Source organism: Syngnathus scovelli, chromosome 13 (assembly GCF_024217435.2).
Source record: "Syngnathus scovelli strain Florida chromosome 13, RoL_Ssco_1.2, whole genome shotgun sequence".
NCBI classification, from domain to species: domain Eukaryota; kingdom Metazoa; phylum Chordata; class Actinopteri; order Syngnathiformes; family Syngnathidae; genus Syngnathus; species Syngnathus scovelli.
This window is the reverse complement of record NC_090859.1, coordinates 15,114,110-15,134,668: the sequence shown is the minus strand read 5'-3', so window position 1 is coordinate 15,134,668 and position 20,559 is coordinate 15,114,110. Positions and strand designations below refer to the sequence as shown.

General features: G+C 56.8%; 4 protein-coding genes across 15 annotated transcripts; 1 reads left to right on the top strand and 3 right to left on the bottom strand.

Annotated features, from left to right (window-relative positions):
• On the bottom strand, window positions 1-7,962 carry LOC125979374 (metal transporter CNNM4). Of its 4 annotated transcripts, XM_068652705.1 has the most exons (11): window positions 7,018-7,962; window positions 6,565-6,951; window positions 5,615-6,220; window positions 5,296-5,536; window positions 4,794-4,937; window positions 4,522-4,656; window positions 4,163-4,332; window positions 3,896-3,992; window positions 3,429-3,518; window positions 2,532-2,701; window positions 1-2,461 (listed from the first exon to the last, which is right to left on the bottom strand). In XM_068652705.1, the coding sequence occupies exons 1-11, from the start codon at window positions 7,219-7,221 to the stop codon at window positions 2,102-2,104; spliced, it is 2,604 nt and encodes an 867-aa protein (XP_068508806.1). In that variant the 5' UTR covers window positions 7,222-7,962; the 3' UTR covers window positions 1-2,101. The 4 variants fall into 4 exon arrangements, with proteins under 4 accessions (XP_068508806.1, XP_049593478.1, XP_049593480.1 ...); XM_049737521.1 differs by having other exon boundaries at window positions 6,565-7,962; XM_049737523.1 differs by lacking the exon at window positions 3,429-3,518 and having other exon boundaries at window positions 6,565-7,962.
• Window positions 7,963-8,063: 101 nt separating this feature from the next.
• On the bottom strand, window positions 8,064-11,319 carry sec14l7 (SEC14-like lipid binding 7). 3 transcript variants are annotated; one of them, XM_049737567.1, is made up of 12 exons: window positions 11,171-11,319; window positions 10,895-10,970; window positions 10,023-10,066; window positions 9,732-9,794; window positions 9,480-9,668; window positions 9,322-9,417; window positions 9,189-9,249; window positions 9,040-9,123; window positions 8,863-8,969; window positions 8,663-8,802; window positions 8,390-8,559; window positions 8,064-8,325 (listed from the first exon to the last, which is right to left on the bottom strand). In XM_049737567.1, the coding sequence occupies exons 1-12, from the start codon at window positions 11,222-11,224 to the stop codon at window positions 8,216-8,218; spliced, it is 1,194 nt and encodes a 397-aa protein (XP_049593524.1). In that variant the 5' UTR covers window positions 11,225-11,319; the 3' UTR covers window positions 8,064-8,215. The 3 variants fall into 3 exon arrangements, with proteins under 3 accessions (XP_049593524.1, XP_049593521.1, XP_049593522.1); XM_049737564.1 differs by having other exon boundaries at window positions 8,863-9,123; XM_049737565.1 differs by having other exon boundaries at window positions 8,663-8,969.
• A 60-nt stretch (window positions 11,320-11,379) lies between these two features.
• On the bottom strand, window positions 11,380-18,539 carry zfyve16 (zinc finger, FYVE domain containing 16). 7 transcript variants are annotated; one of them, XM_049737502.1, is made up of 17 exons: window positions 18,390-18,539; window positions 17,723-17,822; window positions 15,787-17,372; window positions 15,415-15,511; window positions 14,842-15,021; window positions 14,386-14,745; window positions 14,147-14,272; window positions 13,919-14,074; window positions 13,618-13,842; window positions 13,456-13,538; window positions 13,280-13,384; window positions 13,063-13,213; window positions 12,918-12,998; window positions 12,684-12,846; window positions 12,439-12,544; window positions 12,214-12,369; window positions 11,380-12,142 (listed from the first exon to the last, which is right to left on the bottom strand). In XM_049737502.1, exons 2-17 carry the CDS (start codon window positions 17,790-17,792, stop codon window positions 11,981-11,983), a joined length of 3,807 nt encoding a protein of 1,268 aa, XP_049593459.1. In that variant the 5' UTR covers window positions 17,793-17,822; window positions 18,390-18,539; the 3' UTR covers window positions 11,380-11,980. The 7 variants fall into 7 exon arrangements, with proteins under 7 accessions (XP_049593459.1, XP_049593460.1, XP_049593458.1 ...); XM_049737503.1 differs by having other exon boundaries at window positions 14,147-14,269; XM_049737501.1 differs by having other exon boundaries at window positions 12,214-12,544; window positions 14,386-14,554; window positions 14,621-14,745.
• A 597-nt stretch (window positions 18,540-19,136) lies between these two features.
• ube2l3a (ubiquitin-conjugating enzyme E2L 3a) lies at window positions 19,137-20,397 on the top strand. The gene is made up of 4 exons (XM_049737627.2): window positions 19,137-19,268; window positions 19,660-19,755; window positions 19,832-20,018; window positions 20,085-20,397. Exons 1-4 carry the CDS (start codon window positions 19,137-19,139, stop codon window positions 20,237-20,239), a joined length of 570 nt encoding a protein of 189 aa, XP_049593584.1. The 3' UTR covers window positions 20,240-20,397.
• Window positions 20,398-20,559: the final 162 nt, after the last annotated feature.

Here is a 20,559-nt window from a genome sequence, read left to right as displayed (position 1 = left end):
TGTAGAGAAAGCAAGTCTAATTTATTCATGAACCCTTGACAGAGATGCCTGAAGATAGAAACCACCACTGCGTACGTTGCACACTCCCGGCTGTCAAACATTGCAGAAGACGCGCTAAATATTCACCGGCAAAATCAAACGTGTGCCTTGCCAAAAGACCTTTGGATCCCAAACTTGACTTGACTGCAATGCCCAACGCAGAATAATGAGAAGAAAGGGGGGGGGGGGACACATTGTTGTTGTTAACATTGCGAGGAAGGGATGCAAAGGGAAGGATGCAGGTGTCAATGGAAAGACATTTAGGCCAGATGGAGTTGTTTGATGTTGATATGCACTCGAGGTTCATACGAGAGGGCCAAAATAGTACGAGTGATGGAAAGAAAGAAAGAAAGAAAGAAAGAAAGAAAGAAAGAAAGAAAGAAAGAAAGAAAGAAAGAAAGAAGGAAAGACAAGCAGAACAATGTCTGCATATAGTAGGGCAACAACTTATGTGTATATATCATCTGCTCTTACACCAAAAATAATCTTATTTTCTGCAGCGCAAACTAAACAAGCATAAATCGAAGACGCTAAGATTGCTACGGAACTACTTTTTGGGGTGTGCCTTTCATCACAGTAGTCAATCTGCAAGACCGACCGATCGATCGCCACACGCTTAGCGCCCCAAACAGTGCAAGACGATTATTGTGCTTTCGTGGTCCTGCTGCTGCTGCTGCTGCGAGTTCCATTGTAAAACGACATTCCGGACGACCTTTAAAAATAAATAAATAAATAAAACAAACAAATCAATGAGCTACATGTTCCAGATCCGTAAGGAAAGCATTGACTCCCAGTGATTCCTGACCAATTTACCAAATCAATAGGAGAACCATGATCTGTTCCCACCAAATTGTGCGTCTTTGTTCAACAACGTGCAGAAGCGAAATCCAAATGTTATTTACAGTGTGGACGCTCACAAGCGCAAACGCCGTGCTCTTCTCTACTGCACTCTTTCCACTTGAAATGGTTCCTTTTTCCCTTTATAGTTTCATGAATAACATTAGCTACATGCTAGCAATTGTGAGTGAAGCTGCCCTAACGACAGCTTACCTTAGCATTGAAGTTAAAGGTTCAGACAGACAGCATGCGACGACGGAATGTTTCTCTCCGTGAATCTTTGACCGTAAACGTGCTGAATTCTTAACCCGCACAGCTAATAAACACACACACACAGAAAGGGCACGGACACGCTGGTTAAACATGAAGCCATGTTGGTCGTTAGCCTAGCATGCTAACTTGACCAACAGGTTGGAACCCTGAACCTCAGCCATGTGAGCTGGATGCGCTAACCACTACTCCAGCCTGCGGCAAAATTCCCTTTTCGCGGCACGAGTGCCCGTAATGGCATTTTTGATTTGTCATCGTCAACGCTAACCTCCCCAAAGCTAGCTGCTGCTGCTGCTGCTGCTTCTCATTAACGGCCGGCAAAACCAAATGCCAATCAGTCACCTTACAAAATCCCAAACAAAAAGTCCAAAAATCATGATGGGAGTTTGTTGGATTGCGCTGATATCCTATGTTTTTTTGGGGGGGCTCACAGTGATAGAGGAGCTGACAAGACACCAGCCTGTCCATCAACGAACGACACACCAAATACAAGAAATCAAAAGTGTTGTCTAAATATGAAGCCAATGGAACAGGAAGAGGCTGGAGAATTTACGGAAAACTTTCCCGCAGTGCCTTGGCAAGCGGGATAATGCCCCAAAGTCAAGCGTCCGTTTTGATTCGGTCAGGTCCTTGGATGTCTCAGATGAGTGGGCCGGAAGCAGCAAATTCGCACATTGAAAATGGCGTCACAATTGCACAGCTGCTGAGGGGAAAGAGTGGCTCTGCCAAAGGGGGGGGGATGGATGGATGGATGGATGGATGGATGGATGGATGGATGGATGGATGGATGGACGGATGGACGGATGGACGGATGGACGGATGGATGGATGGATGGATGGATGGATGGATGGATGGATGGATGGATGGATGATAAAAGGTTTCACTTATCTAAGGTGGCATGCAGATCCTTCACGTCCTTTCTGGTCACGGAAGAACACGAAGTGAGGGACATGTGTCAGATGGTGCTCTCGCTATGCGCATGCGCGAGGGGCTGGCCGGGGCGCCGGGGGGCGTCCACGCAGTTGTGTTGCTCGCCCAGCAGCGTGGTGGTCTCGCCCGGGATGCCCTCCGCTTCCCCGGGTGGCGTCGCTTGGCGCGGGTTGCTCGGAAGCGTCGCCTGGCCGGGGCGTGGCGCCGAGCTAGCGCCGGCGTTGCACGGCGGATGCTTGAGGGGAGGCGTAGCGAGGGACAACGGGGGGCGCCCATCGGGCGGTGCGGCCGCCGCATCCAGGCGCTGTTGACTTCCCTCGGGGGACTGCGGCGTGCTGTCCAGTCGCGACGTCAGCACGGCGTTCTGGTACTGCGCTCGGGTGATCTGAGTAGCACAAATAGCGGCTCCCTAAACGACTGGAAAGGTGCTTGGTGAAGGCTTTGGTTGGTTGCACCTTGACAAACTGCAGGTCGCTGATTGCTCGTACGCAGAAGTCCGGCACGTACTGGAAGGGCGTTCCCGGGATTTGACCGGCGCTGCCCCCCATGGAGCTGCTCTCCGGACCTCCGCCGCTGACTGACGCCGAGCGGTTCAGGTTGCCCCCGTGCGTGGGCGAACGGAACTCTGGAATTGGACGGCAAGAGCGTGTCGAGGTGGTGTTTGTGAAATTGTGCGGTGTAGCACGGACACACAAAGGTGGCGTGGAGGTGAAAACGACAAACATGCCGCCATGTGAGGCCAAGTGCGTTGATGGCGCGCGGCGTTCTCATTGGCTGAGCTCTGTAATGTCAGGGAGGGAGGGAGGGAGGGAGGGAGGGAGGGGTATGGGCTGGGTAGGAGTGGGCTGGGGTTACCTGATGACAAGGTTATCTGAGGTGCTATAAAGGAAGGAAGGAAGGAAGGAAGGAAGGAAGGAAGGAAGGAAGGAAGGAAGGAAGGAAGGAAGGAAGGAAGGTCAAAGTCGAAGTCAAAGTCAAAGTCAAAGTCAAAGTCAAGGAAGGAATCGTTTGACATGCTGGGTTGAGCAAGCACTTAGCTTAGCCTAGCCGAGCACGTGAGATGCAAAACACCTCGTGCCGATTTTTGTCCGTCACACGGCGGGCCTTTCTCTACTCTAAGCCGAGAAGAACCTGGAATGTGGCGTTGACTTTGGAAAGGGGCGGGGACTCATCACCATGGCAACAGATGCTAAGGCCAGGCTGCTGTGTTAACTCTCAGCTGCCCTCTGGTGGACAAGCTAAAAACGACAGCTGTTGTCGTTTGCATCTTCAAGGTCACCAATGAGGTCAAATGCTAATGATGACGGCGACCATGACGACGATGGTGAAGGATGAACCCGGCCAATGTTTACCTGGGATTCGAGAGAACACAGAGAACCTCTTAAGTGAGAGGCGCCTCGGAGGCGGAGACGCCACCGACGGGGACAGGGGGGGGGTCACCGCTGGGAGATGGAGGAGACGGGGGGGAGAGAGATAGACAGGATTTAGTTGTTATTTTTGGACAGCAGCGGACTCCAATCGGAGGCCTGTCGAGACGCTCGATGGGGTGCCGCGGCTCATGGCAAGCAAGCCCGCCCGCCAGCCCGCCAGCCCGCCCGCCCGCCTCATCAAAGCGCTTGGCCACCTTTGAACCGACGGCGCTATTTTCAGCGCAGGATTAAGACGAGTGTCGGCCAAGCGCCCGCCGCGACACGCGGCGTTACGTTACATCATCGCAGGCAGGCAGACGACGCCTGCTTTGAAGGAAAAAAGAAACACCTTCCTTCTTTAGAGGAGAACAATTCCCTAAGCCAAGAAGCAGGTGGAAACGTGCGCTCACCTAGCGATGGCGTGCTGAGTGCCATGACACCGTAGTAGGAGAAGGGGCCCGTCTCAAACTTCATGTTCTCGTTTCCCGCCTCCACCTCCACTCGACCCTGAAGACACACACACACACACACACACACACACACACACACTTAACAAGTCTGACAGCATCTGCAATGCGAGTTCTCCGGTGACACACACACAATGAATATTGTATCAGAAGCCGTGGCGTCCTTCAACAACTTTTTCCTGCAAGTTCTTCGGAAAAGATTTGGCATACCTGCAGAAGGAGCACAAAGTAGTCGACGGGCTTGCCGCGCTGGTACAGGAAGTGCTGCGGTGCGCGCTTGTCGTTGTCGTCAAACTTCAGCTCCTGCACCACGTCGGGATGCCTCAAGATCCTCAGCAGGACCTTCTCGCTCACGTGGAAGCCACCGAACAGGCTCACCTCTAAGAGCGCAACAACACCAGGAAACTTGTATTGCCGCGGGCGGGCGGGCGAGGAGTCAGCCACCAGAGGGCGCACTTCGTCAGGGCCAAAGATTTGCCGGCCAAACGGCAAAAGAGCAAATTTGCGTGCCGGCACAGTTGGTGAAAGCGCGTCACCGAGGGGCGGAGCTAAGCAAACAGGATGCTCACCCGTGGCCAGGAAGCGATGCGCGGCCAGCAAGAGCTGCGGCGAGATCTTGGCCTTGGCGTCGCCCTCGTGCTTGAAGGCCGAGAAGTCTCGTTTGTTCTTGTTGGCGTCCACTCGCTTCTTGTTGCGGTTGTCGGCTGCGACAAACGCGAGCGCCGTCACGGAACCTCGTCTAACTTTTGCAAATGCGATCAAACGTCGGCCGCTAATCCCAAAGCCGAGCAAAGCCGCTTGCGCCTTCTAAAATTGCTCGCTCGCTCGCTCGCCCACTCACTGTAGAGGTCCGACTCGTCCAGGATTTCCGACTTGATGATCTCCTCGATGACGTCCTCCAGGGTGACCAATCCCTGCACCTCGTAGAAGGGGTCGCCCTCGCCCTCGTTGTTCACCTTCTGCACGATGGCCAGGTGGGACTTGCCTGACGACGAGAGCGCACGCTGTTAGAAACGGGCGCGAGCGCAACTTTGGGGCTGGACGCGACACAGTTGTGACTTCCGTCCAGCCCCAAATTGGTTGCCAGCCAACATCGAGGCACGGATCGACAAACGACGGGCCGGTCGATGATTGGTCGGTGTGGCCCATTGATCGTAACGCGGGAATGCCTCAGGCTACTTCCTGTGTGAAGGTCGAGAAGGGGTCGAGAAGCGGTCAAAACACAGGCGCGCGCGCGCACACACACACACACGCGCGCGCGCGCACACGGCACGGCCGGCGCTGGCACGTCACGTGTGAACTCGCGCACACGCCCCACGGACACGGCAACTCGCTGGCCCGACCTTTCTTAAACTCCTCCAGCATGGTGTCCAGTTTGGTGTCGTGGAAGACAAAGTGCACGGGGTGGTTGTAGAACTTGGTGACGGTCTTGAGCGTGGTGCAGTCGTCGGGGTCGACGAAGGCCAGGTCCTTGACGTAGAGGATGTCCACGATGTTGCAGCGCTCGTCGTCGTAGACGGGGATGCGCGTGTAGCCGCTGCCCATGATCTCCGACATGGTGTCAAAGTCCAGCACGGCCTCCGCCTGCCGCGACAAGAACCGCCGCAAGGCTCAGCACCTGCTGGCTCGCGACTCCGCCCCCCCCCCCCCCGGTGCCGTCACCTGGATCATGAAGCAGTCGGCCAGCGGCGTCATGACGTCCTCCACCGTCTTGGTGCGCAGCTCCAGCGCCCCCTGGATCATGTTGAGCTCCTCCTTGTCCAGGTCGTTGTAGGGCTCGGTCACCTTGAGCATCCCCACCAGCTTCTCGCGGTTGTAGACGGTGCCGATCTCCTGGCCCAGCAGCACGTCCAGCAGCTTGCTGACGGGGAAGCTGAGCGGGAAGGTGAGCAGCATGAAGAACTTGGTCAGCGCGATGGTGTTGGCGCCCACCGCCAGGCCGTGGCGCGAGCACAGCGCCTGCGGCACGATCTCGCCGAAGATGACGATGCCCACGGTGGAGGCGGCCACGGCGCCCAGGCCCGAGCCGATCAGGTCGTCCAGCAGGATGGTGAGCGTGGTGTTGACCAGCACGTTGCCCAGCAGCAGCGAGCACAGCAGGTAGTTGCCCTTGCGCCGGATGGGCTCGATCTTGCGCGCGTACTTCTTCTCCTTGTCCGTGCCGCAGCTCTGCACGATGCGCAGCTCCATGGGGTCCAGCGCCATCAGGCCCAGGTTCAGACCGCTGAACATGCCCGACAGCACCAGCAGGCACGTGGTCAGGATGGCCTGGCGAAACAAGCACCAGTCTGCTTTCTCTCTTTTTACAAACCCAAGAGACAAAAAAAATAAAAAAGAATACCATGCAGCACACTGGGAAAGAAAAGATTGCTACAAACCATAATAATAGGAGCTAGAGGGGTGGCCCAAAAAAAAGCCTAGCTCTGCCCCTGGCAACCAATGTTTTGTGTACTACAATTGGTCCAGGTATTTGTACTTTGCTATTTAGACGAATAAGCACCCGCCAAAAATGTGGCTTGCTAGTTTTCTCAAAGCCGCTCGCTCGCTCGCTCGCTCGCTCGGGCACGCGCTCGCTCGCTCACTCGCTCGCTCTCTCGCTCGACGTCACTGACCTGCACCCACAGCGGCATCAGCGGCTTTTTCTCCTCCACGACCAGCAGGCGCCCGTCGCGGTCATCCAGCGGCTGCCAGCGCTGGCCGCCGCCGCCGCCGCCGTCCCGGTCGTCCATTCGCGTGCACAGCGCGTACTCGCTGCTCGACTCGCTCTTGCGCAGCGGCTTGACGTGCACGCGCAGCAGCCCCGACGTGCCCCGGCCGCTCACATTCATGAAGGTCCCGACCGCAATGTCCTTCGTGAAATCCGAGCAAGTGCCGCCACCGTTGGCGTCGGCCGCATCCTCGTCCGAGGATCCGAGCTCCGCAAAGCGGATGAGCGTCCAGGCTCCGGGGTGCAGCCTCAGGCCGTAGAAGCGGAGCTGCACGGAGCTGTCCTCGGTCACCTGCAGCACGCCGTCGTCAGTGGTGCTGGCCGGCTTGTCGCTCGTCTCCAGCCGCATGCCGAGCACCTGCGTGCCGCCGGCGCCGGCGCTTCCAGCTCCTCCTCCTGCTCCTGCTCCTGCTCCTGCTCGTGCTCCTGCTCCCGCTCCCCCTGGTCGTCCCCCGTCGCTGCCAGCTCCGCCGGTCGCCTCCGAGCGAGCTCCGTCTGCGCTGCACAGGAAGAGGAGGACAGTGACGATGTAACCCTGCTGGCCGCTCCATTCCCTCGCCATGTTTGTTTGACTGGTGGCTGGAGCGCGGTGACGTCATTTACGCGAGTCCCGCAGGCCACGCCCCCAACACCACCCCTCCTCTCCTCCCCTCTCTCAGGCGATCCACTCGGCCTACCTAAAAGGACGTTTTCACTTGGGGATGATAGGCTAAAGCGCTTTATGATCATTGATGATTGATTGATTGATTGATTGCGTGATTTTTCTCTCCTCAATTGTCCTAGCTAAAGGACACATTAACATGGAAATGCGTATTGACAACAACATTCGGGGGGGCCGGCATTTGGCGCCTTGACAGCGGTGCGCGACAGTCGTCCTGCCAGCTTCTTGATGACGACGTCCACTTCCGGGTGGCGTGGGTGTGACGCGGGACGTGACGCGACGTGACATGCGTGACCTTGCGTATGTCAACAAACCACCGCGTCAGACGGCTGTTACGTCAAGTCGCGTGGCGTGGCGCGGCGTGGCGTGGCGCGGCGCGCCTCCCAAATCAATGCGCCATGTCTGCATTGTCCATACGCGCGAGTGGAGAATACACTCATGACGTCACACACACGCGCTGCGAACGTCTGTCGTGGGCTGCGCGTTGTCGACAGACAGCGCCCTCTCGGGTCTCGTTTCCATCACTACCAAGCTATTCATCACCTTCAATGCTAATAATAATAATGACAATATAAATCATAATCGTAAACTTATGAACAAGAGTCTGGTTAAAGTTAAGTCCCAATGATCATCATCACACACACACACACACACACACACACACACACACACACACAAGAGTGTGACGTCTGGTGTGGCTCAGTGACCAAGTCGTACCTGCAGCGTGCAACAAATGGAAAGACTAAGAGTCAAATGGCTTTATCTAGTGTGGGCAGAGTCATGAAATGCAATCAAAGGAGAGAGATATTCCAGTGGGCAAAGTCATGAAATGCAATCGTATCGAATGACTTCAGTCAGCCGGCCGGCCGGCCCGGCCGGGGTCGTGCTGTGGTCGTCAAGGTGCCTGACGGACGGACGGAGGGAGGGAGGGAGGAAGCACCTCCGCCGTGTAGCTGACCCGCTTGGACTGCAAGACGCTGTAAGTGTTGTCGAAAGACAAAACGTCTGCAAACAAACACAAAGCAATTGGATTCGTGGACTTTCTTGGACAAATGTACGTTGCACTCACACACTCCCGCCTCGGGGCAGGTCATCATGTTGTCCTCGGGCACCAGGTGCGCGTTGTAGCGTTGGCTGGGAAGCACCTCCAACAAGTCGGCCATCTCCTGCTGGCCGCCCGGCCCCACGCGTCGGAACACCCCGAAGCCAATGTCCGCCCCGTCGCTGGCGAACTGCCACCTGCGGGGGGGGGGGAGCTTATGCGCGCGCTCAGGCCTGATATAAAGGCAGGGCTTTGGCTTGCCAAACCGTTAACTACCTTGATGTTTGCCACGCCACGTACCTCAGCAGGCTGCAGGGGGCGCTCACGTGGACGTCCAGCTGCAAGACGGCGCCGCGGCCGATGCTCACCGTGGTGTCGTACTGGACCTTGATTGAGTTCTGGATGTAGTACGACTGCGGCACCGTGCCGCCGTAGTTGATCTGCGGATCGTCACCGCCATCATCGTCGCCGTCTTCGCCGTCGCTGCCGCGTGCGCTCACCATTGTTCTGCAGCGAGGATCTCCGTCCGGGTCCGTGCGGGTCCCACCGTACGCCACCGGAAGCTGCTCGGCGTCCACGTGCTGACGAAGTACTTCCTGCCAGTTGCCTGCTCACGCGGGAACAATGAGCTCCAACCAAATACGCCCGAGGCGCCGTTTTGGGCCCAACCGCCTTACTTCCGACAACCGTGAGCTTGCGTCGCGTCTCCTCGCAGAGGAAGCGCTTGATCAGGTTGTAGGCCATCGGAAACAGTTTGGGAGCTGCGGCGAAGACGGCGAAGGTCAGAGCAGTCGGCAAAGTGGCGGCCAGAAAGCCCGTGAGCTACCTTTGATAAGGAAGACCCTCTTGAGGCCTTCCGGATAGTTGTCCTCAAACATGGTGAGGATCTGCGCAGGGCAGGGCAGACGCACGGTCACACGTCGCCAACAAAAGGGAGGGCCGAGGCGCCAGGGACAAACCTCGCCGTACGTCTCGATGGCCGGCTTCCACATGTGCTTGAAGCCCAGACCCTCGCAGTCGTAGATCAGCGTGATGGCCTCCACGTTGACGCCCAACTGCAGATGCCGCAATGAGGGAAAGGCAAGCAAGCGCTTGGGCAACGAGCGACGAGCCAGACCTTCTCCGACTGCTTTTCACATTCCCTCTGCAGCATCTCCATGTTCCGCATCTTGGTCCTCAAGAAGTCCTGCTTGCTGGCCGACATCAGAAGCCCTTTGGGGTCCAGCGGGCCCACCAGGTCGTACCAGATGGGGTTGCCCTCCTTGTCGTAGCCGCACATGCCGCCCGACACGTAGCGCGTGATCACCTGCGCATGTGGGAAATTGTGACCACGTCGTCGCCGCCACGTCATCTCTCCATTCACGCAAACCTCAGGTGGCGTCCAGTCGGAAATGATGGTGTCCGCCTTCATGTTCCTCCGGAAGTCCAAGTGCTGCGTATGCAGGCAGGCACGCAGGCAGGCGGGCGGGCGGGCGGGCACGCAGGCAGGCAGGCAGGCAGGCAGGCAGGCAGGCAGGCAGGCAGGCAGGCAGGCAGGCACGCAGGCAGGCACGCACGCAGGCAGGCACGCACACACGCAGGCACGCACGCACGCACACACACCGGGAAACGACGTTAAGCAGCTACATGCAGCAAAGGGCCAATTGTATTTTCAGCTTGCCTTCCTGATCATCACTTCAGCTTTGGGGACATTGAAGCTTCGGGCTGGAATAAAGACAACAAATAAATATACAGTCAACACAAAGCACTTGTTGCAATAGTGACGTTGCATTTACAAGTTAACAGGAAACGAAGAGAAAGAAATGAGCTAAGGAATTCACCCAAATCAATGACTAAGACATTTTGAGCAAAATGATGACAAGAAATCATTGAAAAAGTAACACCAAGAGTAAAAGGCAAAAAATAACTGTCATTCATGAAGAGGGAGAAGACCAAAAAAAAGCTTCAGAAGTGATTCACTCAAATAACAATCAAATGAAAAAATACTTGAGGAAGTGAGTAATAATGGGAAAAAAATAAGAACAAATGGTCATTTGTGTTGTGTCAGCAAATCAATCAATACATAATAGGGTTGCATGACTGATAAAGGGATGTGTCAAAGAATACAAAACTAGTCATTGTGGAGAGAAAAGGAGATGTTAAGGAACGTGCTTCAGGTTTTCAGTCAAACTAGTGAGATGCAATGCTTGTGGTCTCAAACCAGTTGACGGTTTCACTTCAATCAATAAACAAACTCGCACAAACATTTTGCTTAACCAGGGTGGACTTTCATCCTCCGTTTTGCGGAATTATTGATCAAAGAACCGAGCTGTGAAGTTCGGCTAAAGAACTTCGTGGCCGGCCGCTCGCCTGATTGGCGCCGAGACTTATTTGTGCACGCTGTTTGCTCTTGGGGGGGAAAGTTGGGATCAAGTTCAATCAAACAAGCCTTGCTTGTCTTGCTGATCTTAGTCCATCCATTTCTTATCTTATCTCTCTCTATTCAAAGTCCCTGCCTGCCTGCCTGCCTGCCTGCGTGCGTGCGTGACTGACCTCGGAGCCAGCGGAGCAGGTAGTGGTCGTGTTGGGCCGGCAGTTCGGGAAGGATGTCCCCGATTCGGTCACGAAACTGCAAGCGACAACAAACAATTACTTCAAGACAGGAAGGATCATGTTAAGTCCATCTTTCACAACAAAACCAAACTAATATTGAGAAAAGCAACAAACAGTTGGTGGAAGTCCAAAGAAGGGAGCAAACGCTTGAGAAAAGTAATGAGAAGCAAAAAGTGGAGGGAAATCAAATGAAGGGTCAGCAAGCGTGACTTTCACCTGCGCGAGCGAAGCAGCTTGTTTGGCGCTCAATTCTCCAACGCGGCCACTCATGTTGCCTGGCACCCCACTGGACACAATGCACGACTAACGCTGGAGAGCGAGCGGAGACACTGGCCTCGGGGGAGGGCCAGGACACGCCCCCCCCCATCACGCATGCACGCACGCATACATTTGGGGGGGGGGGGGGGAAAACGCCACACGGATCATCTCTCTTATGCATATTTATTCAATAAAGACTCGAGATGAAATAAAATAAGAAAAGAAGCAACACTCTGGTCTCACGCAATGCACTGGGGTCCCCGAGAAGTTCGGTCAGACGCTGGCGACAGTGTGACCTTTGAACCCCACCCACACTGTCAAGTTTAAAGCTGCAGCATAACTACATTCAGAATTAGTCATGATCGTTGAAGTGTCAGCGGGGGGGGGGGGGGGGGGAGATCCTCGGCATCTGTAATGGCCCACAGGTGCCACAAGATGGCGCAAGAGCAAAACCTGACATGCCCAAGCGCCTCCGCTCACATCAACACCATTCCTGGGCCCCAAGACGGCATCAAACCAGGTGGGCCAAAATCTGCAACACCCGAAGAGAGGGCGGGCGGGCGGGCGGCCCATTTTGATTTGGAGCAAGTCGTTGCTCTTTGAGTTGGGGACACACACGTCAATCGAATGTCACCGCATTGGCGTTTTGAGTTTGCTGCCAGCAGAACGACCACAAAGAGAGCAACAACGGTGGGCTCGTGGCATCTGTTGGCTCCTCAAGCTCCCCCCCCCCCCCCCCGTCCTCTTCTAGAACCACTCGCTTGAGCTTCAGATGGCGTGTGTGATGAAGAAGAGCAGCTCCATGTCCACGGGGGCGGGCGGTGGCACGATGGCGCCGCCCCCGTGGATGACGGGGATCAGCGCGCTGTCCAGCTCGTTGGTGTAGCGCTGGGGGAGGGGGCGCCCGCCCCAACCGGCCTGGTACTCCACCTGCAAGGCGCAAACATGTGCTCAGACGCTGCGCTCACACGGACCCCGAGACCACGAAGCCGAAAACCTACCACGTCGTCTCGCGTGGACACACGCAGGCTGAAGGAGTTGATGGCGCTGGCGGCGAGGGCGGCCAGATGACGTGTCAAAGCGCCGCAGGCGGCCGTGGCCAGCTCCTTCTGGAAGGCGGCGGCGCTGTGCTCGGCGGATGTCGGCCGGTAGAAGACCTGCCGGGAGGCCGCCGTCAGCCTCAGAGACGGACACCGTTCAAGACGAATCACAAGGCGGTTTGTCACCTCGGAACACGCGATGACGTGTCCGTCGCACTCGAACTCGGCGTCCTGCCGCATCCTCACGGAGCGGGCGCCCTCCAGACTCCGCCCGTCCACGTCACTTGTCATTCTGGCCAGGGAGTCAGCGTTAGCGAGTCAGCGCTATGGACTTTGAGTTCAATTTGGCAGACTAAAGTTTCGATGACTGCCCAGTAACTTTCAGACAAATAGGCAATGCAACTTTGGGGCTGCGTTGGTGGCCATTTTACCCGCTGTTGATGGGCGGCGTCCAGTCGAGCCAGCGCACCGCAACGTTTTCCCGGACGTCCGCCTCGTCCGTCCTTCCGCAGGCGATGTTGAAGTCGTTCTGCTCGCGCAGGGCCGCGCGCAGGGCGTCCATGGTCTCGGGGGGCATCTGCACCATCAGACCGTCTAAAAGGCCCATGAAGGTGACATTTTCAAAAGCCAGAGCTGATGGACGGTGACACGGCTTGAGCGCTGACCTTCTACGATGCTTGACTTGGCGATGAAGCCCGACGAGGCTTTCAGGGCGCCGTTGAAGACCACGAAGCTGGCCCCTGTCACTGGAGGGAGGCAAAAGGTTTCAGTGACACCGAGGCAGAGTCAAAGGGGGGACGGGCGCCCCACCCGTGCGCGTCTTGCCGGGCACGCTGGCGGCTTGTGTCCGGTAGCTGCCGTCCTCGTTCTGGAAGCACACCAGGTGCGAGTCGGCCCGCAGACTCAAGGTGGCGCCGACGGTGATCACGTGCTCGTTGGCGCCGCTCAACACCCGCTGCATCTGCAAAGCGCAAACATATGGCGTGAGCTCCAGACGTGTGGAAGGAAGCCATCTGGCGGCTCTCACCTGGCCAAAGCTGCTTTTGGGGATGTCGATGAAGCTGCGGCCCACCTCCATGTGGACCCTCAGACCCTCCACGGACGCCAGGCTGTATTGGTAGTTCCTCAGGTCCTGCGTTCAGACAGGAAGCCTGCCGTCAGCGCTCGACTGAACGCACGACAACTTTGGGCTCGAGGACTCACCGCCAGGAGGTTCATGATGGTGTGTCCCGTCTCGCGATAAACCGATTCCCGAAAACGCACGCTCACCGGGGTGCTGGGGTACACTGCAAAGTGACGTCGCAAGATCACAATCGTGCATTTTCTTTCCCCGCTCTGGGATTTGAATGCAGCACAAGTACACACCGTCGTACTCGGCGCCGAGTCGTAGAAGCAGCCTGAGGGGGAAGACCTTGGCCCAGGGCACCTCCAGCTTTTGGATGAGAAGGCCAAAGAGGAAAGGCCACGAGGGTAGAGTCAGGCCCTCCAGCGGCTGACAGGTGGGAGAGAAGAAGAGCATCCCGCCGTGATCTTTGCTGCCCAGGAAGCTGCCGGCAAAGGTCACGTTGTCCAGCTCGTCCACAAACTTGCCTGCGAGAGGGAGCGGGTGAGCGGGCGGGCGGGCGGGCAGGCAGGCAAACGAGCACAGACATGCGGCGCCACCTGCCTCTTTGTGCGTCCTGCTGAATACTGAGGCACAGCGCAAAGAGGTCTCGGGGGGGCGTTCGGTCTTCTGGGACACGCTCCAGGAGGAAGACCAGCTCCCTCTGGCCCAGGGCTCGCAGCCCGTTGGAGCCCAAGCACCAGCACTCACGCTCGCCGTCTGAGCGGCCAACGGGAGTCAAGCATGGAAGGCGAGCACCCCCCCCCCCCCCCCCCCCACAACTCTACTCACAGGTGACCATCTTGACGTTGACCAGCAGGTTGGCGTTGAGGACAAAGGTCAAAGGGCGAGGACCCCCCTCTTCTAAGAGGTGTCGAATCTGGCAAGGCGCGGGGCTCTCCTCCACCAAGACGTCTGCTGAGAAGATGAGCGAGGTGAGGTGAGGTGAGGCGAGGCGGAGGGGGAGGGGAGGAGAGGGGAGGAGAGGGGAGGGGAGGAGAGGCCAGGCCGGCCACCCGCGACAAACAGACCTCCTGCTGCGTCCTCCGCCGTGGCAATGAGGAGAGGAGGAAGTTGGTCTTCCGAGTCGGGCAGCAGACTGGGAGCCTTCCGGACCGCAGAGCCCAAGCCCGCCAGCAGCGCATAGTGCCATGGGCCGCAAGGGGGAGGCGGGACCCCCTCTGGGACGCCCGGGCCCAACTGATGAAGAGAGAAGGGAGCCGATGAGTCGGCGCGTGACTCGCCGCGGCGCGTCGTCGGGCGTACCGCCGTTTCTTCCGACTCGGGTGAGCTCCGGCAACCGGGCGCCGCCAGCTTGCCGGTGTCGGCCACTTCCCCGTTGGGCAGGATGCCGTCGGCGAACCAAACTCGCTTGTGCTCCCGGGGGCAGCCTGCAGCGGGGACAAGGAGGGGCGACGGGGTGAGGGCGGGCGGGCGGGCCCGGTGAGGCCCAGCGGAAGGAAGGAAGGAAGGAAGCGCCGTCGCACCGTCGCTGCCGCCGGGGTGCTTGAGCGCCGACACGGGCACCATGACGGTGGGCGGCGGCGAGTTGAGGGTGCCGGCGGCCCGGGCTTGCTGCAGGGGCGGGATGGTGCTGCAGTACTGTGACGGGACGTTGGGGTTGGGACCGGGTCCCGTGGGGCTCATCATCCGCTCCAGGGCCTGCGCTGCGTCCGCCAAAAGACCGGTAGCGGTTGGCCGTAAACTCAAGTCAAGCCACTTTAAAAGGCCATTGGCTGGCCATTTCAAACAGAGCCCGGTTCTGATTCGTCTTTCAATTCAGGATCGCTCTCAGTAAATCGCTAATGTTTCCGATGTGGAAAAGGGCCGCGGTGTAGCGCCATCTACTGGCGAGGAGGACTTCAGGTCAGGTCAGGTCAGGTCAGGTCAGGTCAGGTCAGGTCAGGTCACGTCAGGTCAGGTCAGGTCAGGTCAGGTCACGTCACGTCACGTCACGTCACGTCACGTCCCGCACGGCCGGTCCAGAAACATTGGAATGGCCAGCGCAAGCCCGCTAGAATACCTTGGGTAATCCGGCACGGAATTTTGCTTTGGCTTACCTCTTTGCAAGGTGTCAAAGCAGACGACGCACACACGCGCCTCCTTCTCCAAGTACTTGAGCTTGCACTTGCGGTTGCAGCAGCCCGCGCAGTACACCTGCCGTACAAACGGGCAAAAGCGGGTCAGGACCGACGGCGCTTCCTAAACGCTCCTCTAATGCTCTTAATTGAGAGGATTTAAGTGGAGCTCAGAAGTACAAGACGCTCATGCTCTCTGCCGCCATTAATCCGCCGGGCGAGGTTGCACAACAGATGACGACCTCCGATGGAATTTGACAAATTTCGCAAACGCCGGTTTTCATTTGTCTTTGGATCACAGCCACAAATGTAAATATATCTACACGTAAAGGTCATCTGCGGGCGTGTACGTACTTTGCCGCAAGCGCGGCAGTGATGGCGCCGCTTGGTGAAGGTGAACTTGTGCGAGCAGTTCATGCAGTTGGGGGCTTCCGAGTCGGGCACCCAGGCGGGCTGCCGGCCGCCCGGCTCCTCCTCCGTCCAGCCGGCGGGCCCAGCGCCGCCCTCGCCGGGGTAGGGCGGCGGCTCGGAGAGCTCCTCGTAGCTGGCCGTGTATTCCGGCGGCTCCGGTGCCGCGTAGAGCGAGCCGCCGAGGGAATGCGGCAGGAAGCCCGGGCTCATGCATGGCGGACTCTCCTCCTCCTCCTCGTCGTTGCGGTCAGCGTCATGGTTCTCCTCCTGCTCCTCGTCTTTCTCATCTGCCGATTGGGAAGACGTGGCGGCGGCAGGCGGGAGCGGCTGCTTGGGTCTCGCCCCTCCGTGGGAAATGTGCTGCTGCTCGGTGGCTGGACAAGGCAAGTCCCGGCAGAGAGACGACGTCGGCACGCTTCTGTCACTTTCCGGAGACGCCGGGCCTCGCAGAGCTTGCGCACAACTCCTCGGCTCCTCATAAGCAAGCTCCCCGTCGGGCGGCAGCGCCGCCTCCCCCGGCTGGACGGAGACGCCGGCCCGCTCGGCCTCGGCCCGCAGGAAGGCGTCCAGCTCCTCGTCCGTGACCAGCAGCTCAGCCTGGTCACTCTCAGGCAGATACTCGAAGCCGAACTCGGGAAGGTCCACCGGGCTGGGCTGCGAGGGCAAAGCTTCGGCGGGAGGGACGGGGGCGGGAAGCTCTACCACGCAGCGCTCCTGCTGCCGCTGCTGCTGCTGCTGGGAAATTGAGTGGAGGGGTTCCTCACGGCAAGAAACGTCCAAAGCTGACAGAGAGTCCGCCTCCGTCCCCTCATCTTCGGGTCGCTCTCCAGGGCTGCTAACGGGAGCTTCGTTGTCCGACTCTGGGGGCGACTCCACCTTGCTGGGACCCGCCGGGGGTTCCGGAGAGCCTAGCGAGGCGCTCGAGGTTTGAGCGCTCGTCTCGGCCGGGTCGTCTTCCGGGGTCTCCTCCTCGTAGCCTTCGTCTTGGGCATCGCCGTCATCTCGCGCTTCCACTCGCACGTCCTCTGCAGGAAACGCAGGAAGAATGATGTCCAGCAGACTCAGCTGCTGGTGCCAGTTGGAGTTCCGGCTGGGCATGTCGCGGTCCTCCAGCACCAGCTTGCTGAAGTCCAACAGGAGCTCCGCTTCCTCCTGGCTCTCCTCCATCTCCTTCTCTTCTTCCTCCAACCGCCTCTCGGCGGCGTCCAGCTCACCGAAGGCATCGTGGCTGTCGGCTCGGAGCAGGACGGCCGAACCGGTGTCGTTGACCAGGTCGCACACGGGCTCGAGGGCCCGGTCGGGGCAGGGAGGTGCCGAACTCTGAGCGGCGCCGCGGTCTACGGAGGAGAGCAGGTCCACGTCGGTCAGAGGCTGAACCGGGGCCTCGCCGTTGTGCTCGGCGCCACCGCCGTAGCGGAGAGCGCTGAGGTCGGGAAGGTCGGGGGGCACGCCGGACGCCCCGGAGGAGCCCAAAGCCGTCAACTTGTACGGCGGGGACTTTCCAAAGACCGACTTGCGGGCGACTTCATCTGCAAGACGGCAAAAAAAATATTGTCATTGAAAAGCAATGCTTCCATGAAGCGCAAGGTTTTCTCAAGGGTTGCCTGCCCTGCCCTGCCCTGCCCTGCCCTGCCCTTCCCTGCCCTGCCCTGCCCTGCGCTTCCATCCTATGTTGGAAATGAAAGTGCACTTCCATCCTGTGATGGAAATGAAAGCGCACTTCCATCCTGTGATGGAAATGAAAGTGCACTTCCATCCTGTGATGGAAATGAAACTGCACTTCCATCCTGCGATGGAATGCAAGTGCACTTCCATCCTGCGATGGAATGAAACTGCACTCCCATCCTGTGATGGAAATGAAAGTCCTTCAGCATCTCACCTGCGCTCAGCTCAAAGTCGTCCAGCACTTTGTCCAGGTCACAAACTGCCGCTTTGAAGAAGCTGTCCATGCTGCCTTTACAATCAATCCCTCCTAAAGCCTGAAGAGCAAGCAAGAGGCAATCAAATTGTCCATTGAACAGTCAACGAGTCGACCCTTGTTACATAAATTGTATTTAGGGTTACTGATGTCCGTACATTTCAATGAGGGGGGGAAAGTGTTTTGGGTCTCGATTAGAGACACAGAGCAAATTCCGCTCGTACGTTAAGGCCAAAGGCAAACCTTTGACAGGATTGACCAAAGACATCGAGCTGTGGAAAAGACTGCCAGCCAACTCGGAATTGACACACAAGTTTCTCTATCAATTTCAAAGCAGTCGCTTACATTGACGAGGAGATGGCTGTCAAGTCTACTTGTCAGAGTTGTTGCTGTCTGAAGTTAGCAGAGATGCTAATAGCTAAGACACAGTCGCTCGCGTTCAACTTTTGTCCCCGTAAACCTTGTCGACGAGTCCGCTAAGCACGCTACGGGCTTCGGGGGATGGACGTGTCGCTCCCTTCAATGTGAACGAGTTATTTGTTATTGTTCGTTCGTCGTTGTGTGCTAAATGTGGCTAGCAGGATAGCGTCCAGGGCTAGCTAGCTAGCTAGCTGGGTTTGTCTTTTACCTGTTGGCTTTTGCCATCGCTCTACTGGCGTCGTGCTCGGCTATCGTGCTGCTAACAAACGTCATCGTCCGCTCATGTTGCTAAGTGAGCTTTGAAGTGGGCCGAGGAGAAAGAGCTTTTTTTTTTCGCTTTCTTTCGGAGTTTGACGCTACAAGTCTGGAGTCCGTGCTCCGGCGGCCATCTTGGAAACACGGACGGACGGACGGACGGACGGACCTGTGGATCAGGCTGAGCTTGCATATTTCCAACATCCTCGAGCTCTCCGCCCAAGTTGACAATTTGTCACCTGTACGTATAGTGTTTCAAAGTTCAAAAGGTCACTACAATGCTTGCAGACACGGAGAAACCCGCAAAGTGCAAACCGATCGATGAGATCTGACATCGATGTTTGCGGCTGAACAGCGATGCTGGATTTGTTTTGAATTGACATTTTCTATCCAATAGATTGTTGTTGTTGTTTTTGTTGTTGTTTTTAACGATGATAGTACCGCAGTCACTTCAAGTTGAAATTATGGAAGAAAGTACCCAACCCAGAAAAAGTGATACTTTCTTCATTATTATTTTTTTTTTTAATTCGTGACGTAACGTGTCATTTCTTCAAAGCTGAACGGCAACATACTTGGATGACTCCGAAAAAAAAAAAACGTCATACAAAATCTATTTGACCAATTATGACGAGTTGCTTTTGGACAAGCCCAACAAGCTCCTTGATATTTGTGTTTTTGTGATTCACACAACGTGAACGTCATGCGCCGCGACGAGCTGGTGGTGGCCGCGGCCGGCCCGCCCGACCGACCGACCGACCGACCATTCGCTACGACGACTGGGAGAAGACTCAACAACCGTGTTAGTATGACTTCCGCCAGGAGACTGTCCAAGGTACCTCCCGAAATACGCACAGCCACATTGTAGATCTAGATCGATACACTCATGTGACGTGACGTGACGTGACGTGACGTGACGTGTCATGTCAACCATTCTCACGTTATTTTATGCAGGCGTTCACCATTTTGTGATTGCGCGCTGTAAATTTGCCTTTGCAACGACGGCTCAAATTTCACATCGTCGCAGCATAGAAACGCGATCTCGAGATGCCACGCAAAAGACACCCAATTCAATTCCGCCTGCCAGCGTTGGAGTGGAAGCGCCACTCGTGACATCTGGTGGAAGAACGAACTCAAAGCAAGCTGTGTCAAACACTTCGAACTAAGTCAAAAGAAATAGCCCGAAACGAAACGAAATGTGATGCTCCCAACAAAATACTTTTCAGGAGCTGGAGGAAATCCGCAAATCGGGGTTCCGAGAATTCCGCAACATCCAAGTGGACGAATCCAACATTTTAAGCTGGCAGGGTCTCATCGTGCCTGTAAGTCTGCTTTGCTCTATCTGAAGCACTCGCTCGTATTGGGCTCCAACTTGTGATGGTTTTTGGTTGCGGCAAGGAAAGCCCCCCTTACGACAAAGGAGCCTTTCGGGTGGAGATTAACTTCCCGAGCGAGTACCCCTTCAAGCCCCCCAGGATCACCTTCAGGACCAAAATCTACCATCCCAACGTGGACGAGAAGGGTCACGTGTGCTTGGCCATAATCAGCCTGGAGAACTGGAAGCCCGCCACCAGGACCTCCCAAGGTCAGCTGGAGGTCAGACGGATCCCGCACGAGTGTGGCCCGGTTACCGTGTTGTGTTTGTGCGCAGTCATCCAGTGTCTGATCTCGCTGGTCAACGTGCCGCAGCCCGAACGTCCCCTGCGGGCCGAGCTGGCCAACGAGTACACGGAAGACCGGGCGCAGTTCATGAGGAACGCCGAGGAGTTCACCAGGAAGCATGGCGAGACCCGACCCGAGGACTGACCGCTGGAAACTTTTCTGCCTCGTCGGGGCCGTCCGTCCGTGCGTGGTGTGCCGACGACGGTGTCCAAAACTGTTTTTGGCAAAACATGCCAATCCCTGCCTATGCTGATTCGTGTTTTTCTGAAATCTGCCTAGAAACAAGTCATTCATTATACAAATGTGAGTGAGACTTTGTTTCGCATCACTGATTGTGTCCCACAAATTCTGCCTAGCGACTGGTGACTGACTCGTCAATAGTGTGACTTTCAATTTGCCCAAGTAATGGTCCCATTGTTAGCATGAATGCTTGTGTCCCACAAATGATTTCCCCATTGTGTAGG

Coding starts and splice junctions, on each gene's coding strand:
- LOC125979374 (XM_049737521.1), bottom strand. CDS start 7,221: ATGGCGAGGGAATGGAGCGGCCAGCAGGGTTACATCGTCACTGTCCTC. Junction 3,993..4,162: donor ACTTTGTGCTCCTTCTGCAG/GTATGCCAAATC, acceptor GTGTGTCTTCAG/GGTCGAGTGGAGGTGGAGGC. Junction 2,702..3,428: donor TGTGTTCTCTCGAATCCCAG/GTAAACATTGGC, acceptor GTCCAATTCCAG/AGTTCCGTTCGCCCACGCAC.
- sec14l7 (XM_049737564.1), bottom strand. CDS start 11,224: ATGAGTGGCCGCGTTGGAGAATTGAGCGCCAAACAAGCTGCTTCGCTC. Junction 9,795..10,022: donor CTGAAGTGATGATCAGGAAG/GCAAGCTGAAAA, acceptor CTGCATACGCAG/CACTTGGACTTCCGGAGGAA. Junction 8,326..8,389: donor CTGCCCCGAGGCGGGAGTGT/GTGAGTGCAACG, acceptor GTTTGTTTGCAG/ACGTTTTGTCTTTCGACAAC.
- zfyve16 (XM_049737499.1), bottom strand. CDS start 17,792: ATGGACAGCTTCTTCAAAGCGGCAGTTTGTGACCTGGACAAAGTGCTG. Junction 13,539..13,617: donor ACTCGGCGCCGAGTACGACG/GTGTGTACTTGT, acceptor GTCACTTTGCAG/TGTACCCCAGCACCCCGGTG. Junction 13,385..13,455: donor CCATCATGAACCTCCTGGCG/GTGAGTCCTCGA, acceptor GTCTGAACGCAG/GACCTGAGGAACTACCAATA.
- ube2l3a (XM_049737627.2), top strand. CDS start 19,137: ATGCGCCGCGACGAGCTGGTGGTGGCCGCGGCCGGCCCGCCCGACCGA. Junction 19,269..19,659: donor CCGCCAGGAGACTGTCCAAG/GTACCTCCCGAA, acceptor AATACTTTTCAG/GAGCTGGAGGAAATCCGCAA. Junction 20,019..20,084: donor CGCCACCAGGACCTCCCAAG/GTCAGCTGGAGG, acceptor GTTTGTGCGCAG/TCATCCAGTGTCTGATCTCG.